At 42.2% G+C, this 6,254-nt stretch overlaps 1 protein-coding gene across 1 annotated transcript in view; it reads left to right on the top strand.

The window, feature by feature from the left end:
- Positions 1-1,798: 1,798 nt before the first annotated feature.
- CUL3 (cullin 3) overlaps positions 1,799-6,254 on the top strand; it is a 24,108-nt gene continuing 19,652 nt past the window's right edge. Inside the window, exon 1 of the mRNA XM_009868449.1 lies at positions 1,799-1,997. Coding sequence (XP_009866751.1) covers positions 1,800-1,997 — 198 coding nt within the window. The 5' untranslated portion in view covers position 1,799. The remainder of the gene's footprint in view (positions 1,998-6,254) is intronic.

Raw genomic sequence — 6,254 nt, 5'->3', positions numbered from 1 at the left:
CTGTTTGATACAGATCATACTTTTGGGGTTGGTTGGTTTGTTTGTTTGTTTGGTCTTTAAAACAACAAGAAATTAGATTGCAGTTGAGATAAAAATGTTGTTATCCTGGCTGGAAGATTTTTTGATTAGCAAGGAGAGAAAATGGCATTGGGAGTTCTTGGCTTGTGTCTGCGCTTTGTTTGAAAACCAAACCTTGGTTTTATTAATTATTTTATTAATTATTGTTTTAAAGGAAAAGGGGAAAGCTTTTGCTTGGATTATGGTCTGCAGTTCTAAATTGTTGCCTTCATTATCGGAACTTGTAAAATTGCTTGTTCAGGAAGGCTTTAGAAAATTAATTTCCCCGAAGAGGCATCGATGTGGCAAATATCAATTAAAAAGAAAATAAGTGACCTTTCAATACTATACATGGCAGTATAAGCAAAAATCAGGCAGTGGGTGACACACGATGTTCCACTGTTTTCTCTGTTACTTGGAAGTTTTGGAACATAGAGAGCTAAGAATTTTCAAATGTATTTGTGATTTATTTCCTTTTTTGGGAGTTAGATATGCAGTGACGTACCTCCTGAGTTTTGGGTGGTACAGATTAGTCAGCTAGTGGGTCTGGTATCAGGAGAGGGGAAAAAGAAGTGAAATGATTATTCTTATAATTAAAATTTTGGCATTTAACTCCAAAAAGATGAGGAGGAAGAAGGAGTTAGGTGTCTTCTTCTGATTTTGCTCAGCAGCCCATTCCCTCCCAAGGCAGTGACCGGCTTCTCCTTACTACGAGCTGTACTTCTACTTATAAAGCCCAAAAAATCCTGGTATTTCAAAATTGTGTAGGAAAATGCACTGTTAATGCACGGCTAATCGTTGCACGGCTGATTTAAATGCTCTGCTAATCGTTGTGTTTGGGTACAAATGTAGGCACATCTAGTCTCCATGTCTTTCCTCCCCCCTTTGTGGTGTTTGGGTGGACAGGGAAGAAGGGAGGTAGGGCAGGGCTGGCCATGATGTTCCTCTGGAACGTCGTGCCATGATTCTCTGCTCTGGTGACTGCTTTCAGCTCTTTGTATTGGTAGGCTCAGGGATATTGTCTTATAAGAGTTTCTCTGTTTCCCCTGTAGCTTTTATTTGGTGTATTTACTGAACTAGGTGGTGCTGATGCATATCCTGTAGCAAGTAATTGAACCACAGCTGTGCGAAGGAAATATGTTCAATACAGGTGTTAATTTTGGGAGTTGGTGGGGGTTTTCAGCAGCACCTCTAAGTACTGGAATTGTAGGCACAGCACTGTGGGCATGTACTGGTTCAGCCACTAGGGCATTGCTGTCAATAAAGAATACTTGGTGAGCTCAAGTTTGTTACCTCAGTGTCGGACGTTGTCTTTTAATTGTACGAGTTGCTTTTAGAGGCTGGTTAAGCAGATCAGTGTCGAGGTACAATTTATGGGATGCCAAGCAGCATCGCTCGTGGGACAAAAATTCAGTGGCGCTGTGGAGGAGAAGTGGGGAACAGTCTCGTGCCCACGGTTACCTGCCCTCCCACCTGCGCGGGCTCTGGAGTTGGGTTCTGTGGTTTGGCAGCTCTGAAGCAGAAAAGCATTAAGCTTTTACAAATTATAATTTTCCAAATTATTTCTTGAAGTCCCTACTAGTTTCGTAAGTACTGTTTTCCTTTTGAGGAACCTTGTGATAATGGAATCCACAATTTGTGGCAGAAACAAGTACTGCTTCTGGGCTTAAAACTTCTATAGATAACGTTCCGTTGTGATTTTTCTCGATTTGGACCAATAATACATTGTTTTATGTTTACAGATGACTATGGATGAGAAATATGTGAACAGCATTTGGGATCTTCTAAAAAATGCAATCCAGGAGATCCAGCGGAAGAACAACAGCGGCCTCAGTTTTGAGGAGCTGTACAGGAACGCGTATACAATGGTGTTACATAAACATGGTGAAAAGCTCTACACTGGGCTAAGAGAAGTGGTCACCGAGCATCTAATAAACAAGGTATGTCAGTCCTTTTATGAACTGAAATTCAAGTGTCTTACATGAGAGAATTCTGAATAGTTACTTAAAAGACAGTAATCTCTGTTAAATTGCCTCCTGTTGAAATTGTATTCCTGTTCTCTAAAGTAGTAGCTTAGTGCTAACATCAACCTTAAATGAGCTGATATCCCAGAGACTGGTTGTTGAAAGTTCATGAGGGAGGGCAGACCATGGGAAGTATTTAAAAGCATGTAACGGGAAAGAACTTTAGCTAAAACATAGCTGTTGAGAGCTGGAAATTTCTGTAAAAAGGATTGGTAGCCTTTTGGTGGCATTTTGTGCCTTTCTCTGAACAAATTTTGGGTTGTTTTCCAGTGAGTTTTCTCATCCGTGGAACAAAATAAATACCAGTGTAAGAACCTGTTTGTTATGGGCTAATGAACTAATTCACAAGTTACCGAGAGAGTTGTGCTGGGATTACGCTCTTCACAGAGGCGGTAGGCAGTGTACAGAAACATCAGCTCAGCAACAACAAAAGTCCTGAGTCGTGTGCATTCTCTCATTGCAGCCTTTTCAAAACCGGGCCGCTCAGTCCAAATGACACGCAGAAACTTCTTGTTTCTGAAGATGTATCATCTGAGGAAAGGGCTCTTCACATCTATTGAACTCTGGAACAGCTTCAGTCTTTGTGAGGCAGGTTTAGGGTTGATGAATAAGTACATAACTAAAAAAAAGACCCCTAAAACTCACTTGTTGTGAGTACAGCTAGTATTTAATGGTAAGAGGATGGTAGGTCTGGGGAAGATGTTGTATTCTCGTGGTAACGTCTGTAGCTGCTGATCTCTGAAGAGACACCAGTTCACTTTGATGCCCTGTACTGGCCGTCTGGCTGGAGGATCAGATTTTTGTCCTGTGTTCCCAACACTTGCGCAGTCGTACACCGACATGTGTCTGGGATGGTTCCTTCTGGCTGAACTGCAGCGAGCAGACAGGAGGTTTATGTCCAAATAACGTGTCGTCCTTGTGGAGCTTTGTGCGCGTTCTAACTGGAGCTACTGCTGCGGCAGAGGAGCGCGTTACTTCTGTTCTAGAAATCTTTGGTTTCAAAGGTGTCGTCTAGACAAGTGTAGTCTGAAGCTGCTTTGAGTTTGGGGCTTTTTTTACTGTTTGTACAAGAGGGAACATCGTGTATGAAATGGCTTAATAGTTCAGGGCTCTCTTCTATAATTGTAGCACATCTGTGACTGACTCTCAGACACTTCTGCTTTCATAATTTGTGCATTCATAATCTGTGCTATTCAGATAAAATGTGGCAAATGGATGAGACTCTCTCTGCCTTACTCTTGTATATGCCCTTGTTTACAGTCTATGCTTAATAGTAATCACAACACTAAACTTTTATTCTTCCTAGGCTTTAGTTTATCCTGGTTTAATTGGAGGAAAGCTTCTTGCTTTTTTTTCCTAGTTATTCTGTGTATTAAAAATCACCCATATGCAACATGAATTATTCTGCAGTGCTGATCATGGCAAACTGAAAAAGAGCAGAAGGTCCTGTGAGCTTGCACTGTCGCTGCACCGTGTGAGAGGGTTGTGCTGGTACCAGGGTAGAGAAATGCCTTTCTGACACTTAATGCTATTGTACCTGGTGCTTAAAAAAAATACATCTTCCCCAGTAATCTAGTATTCTGATCGTTAACGAGATTAATCAAATTATATCTATGTGTGTGATAAACATAAAAATAGGCAACCAGGAGGTTTTTATTTTAAGTAAAAATGTCAGCTACTGAGTTTTAATAGTTTAGTGCTGTAAAGTTAAAAAGGCTGAGTTATTCAGGTATCTGATGCTGCCCTATAAATTAGATAATCCCAGGAAGAGATTAAAAATAAAGAAATGTGATTTAATGGTTCAAAAAAAAGTCAACAAGTTCTGAAACAGCAAGGAAAACTTCTGTAGACTCTAAGCTACTCCTTGTCCTTTTTAGTGGTTTAGTTGTGGACGTTATGCTGAGGCAGTTATCGATGGAAGTGTGGAAAAAATAGTGCCTTGTTTATCGAGAACAGGTTCCGTTCAGAGCAGCTCTCTGTTAAATGTGAAGTAGCTAATCAACAATAAATGCTCTCATCGCGAGTCTTTGTAAACCTCTACTCAGAGAATCAGCGGTGGGTGATAGAGTTTAGAAGAGGGGGCTTTGGCCAACTGAAACGTTGGCCATGAAATCTGTTAACTTTTAGCAAAAAGAAAACATGCAGGATGAGTCAATTTTACTGAAGGGCTGCACAGTTTAGGGAGTGCTGCCGAGGAGCCAAACCCAAGTTTTGACTTGCTAGAATCTTTTAAACAGAATTGCTGTTTGCTGCCCACATCTGCTGGTGATCTTTCTGTGCAGAGTTACGTTCCTGGAGCACTCCAGTCACGCTGGTTGATCGAAAATAGATGGAAAGACTGGATAAAGGCAATATATTTGTTCACATGTTTTTACAAATAGGTTTTAAGCTTGGAAAGTGGAAGTTCTTATTTTTGGTGTGGATCAGTTAAGAGCTATATTTATGCCTCGTGCTTATTTAATTTCTAGATGAAAGCTCTGCTTACTCAGCATTTTTCTTAGAAGCCAGACCTTCAAAGGAGAAAATTATTTAACTTCTCAACAAGAAAACATACTACCCTGTACTGTCTTTACAGCCCATTTATTTGTAAATAAAATGCTAGGTGCGAACGTGATCAGCACAAAACACAAGCCCGCAAGCGAGCTGCTCTATCAAGCGTGCTTGACTCGGAACTCGCACCTTGTAGCTCCAGTCACCGGGCTCGGGCTGCCCGATGCTCGGTGGAGTTTGGGCTTCATCCCTGGCTGGAGTCAGCTGTCTTAAACTGCTTTGCTTTTACGACAGGGTAAGGACGTGCTGAAACTTGTCTCTGCCTGTGTATTGGCGCCATTATTACAGTCTAGTACGTGGAGAGTTGAATTTAAAATTACTTTGGAATAAAAAGTACTGAAACCTTTCATCTCAGATGCAAGCATTTAGGTCTTGTGCTTCTGGTACTTGGTTGGTTTCTCCCTTTCATGTCCTTTAGCAATCTCGTAGCTTGATGTGGACGGTCTTCCTTCATGCCTCTTGAGCCCAGTCATAATTCTTCACCCACGTGTTGTAAAAGTGCTTTTAAAAAGCAAAGCTTAGTTTTCAGCTTTCTAGACCATTCGATGGTAAGCAATGACACTTGTGTTAGAATAAAAAAATCTTGACATTCAAATGTTTGCAAAGTGATATTTTTAAAGTTCCCTCCGTTTTTACAAACGCTTTGTCATCTCCTATCGGGAGTCTGAAATTATTTCCGTAACATGCTCGATCCCTGCTCGGTCCCCGTGTGTTGCCTGATCTAGCTGAGAGGCGTCCCTGCCCGTGACGGGAGGTTGGATTCAATGATTGCTGAGGTCCCTTCCAGCCCAGGCCATTCTGTGATTCTGTGAACATCTCTGAAAGAAAGAGGTGACCTGAGGAGTCGCGTAGGAGACGCATTGGTGAGCGTTGGGGTGCGCTGGAAGCCTGACTGGCCATATATGAAGTGTTATCTGCCTTTCTCTTCATGAGGCTTTAAGGTGATCTTGTCCAAGTCTGCAGTTACATGAAGGGCCCGAAGGATGTGAGGGAGTTGCCACAAAGTAAATGCAGTTCAGAATGGTCAGTATTCTTCAGGGGTTTCCTTTTTTTTTTCTTTCTGCAAAAGGATAGCAGCTGCAGGGGTGAACAGACATTTCTGGTAAAGTCATAGTTAATCTGTTAATTTAGTTGGAACTTGAAGATTTTAGTCTACTACCTGTCGCACTACTTGAGGTTTTGTAGAAGGTGAAGCAACTCTGTAAAAAGTTTTGAAGCCTTAGTTCAGAGAGTGCTGGTCTCTAGTGCTGCTCGGGGCAGAAGGTTCCGGCTGTCCTTGGGGTAGTGGAAGCAGCACAATTGAACTATTCATGCTGCTGCGTCGGGGCCAGCGCTGTAAGAGAGAAAATACTGGGGCCGTAAGTCTGCTTTGTGTACGCTTAGTAGTTCTTTAGAGGTACTGAAAGCTTACACCAACAAACTGTTCTGAAGAGACTGGCGGGGCAGAGGGTGCTGCGTTTCCCTAAGAGCAGTGTCCAGTCTAAAGGATAGCTGAGCCGGGAGCTACATACGCGATTTCATCCTTGCCAGCGTAAGAAGGGCTGATGGAGATGGTGAAGCTGTTAATTTAGTTTTGAGGCTCGGTACGGACAGGCCTGTTTGAGCGGGGCGTGCCTGCCGGTC

This window comes from Apaloderma vittatum, unplaced genomic scaffold (assembly GCF_000703405.1).
Source record: "Apaloderma vittatum isolate BGI_N311 unplaced genomic scaffold, ASM70340v1 scaffold26494, whole genome shotgun sequence".
Classification (NCBI taxonomy): domain Eukaryota; kingdom Metazoa; phylum Chordata; class Aves; order Trogoniformes; family Trogonidae; genus Apaloderma; species Apaloderma vittatum.
The sequence above is the reverse complement of the archived record's forward strand: the minus strand, read 5'-3'. Positions and strand labels throughout refer to the sequence as shown.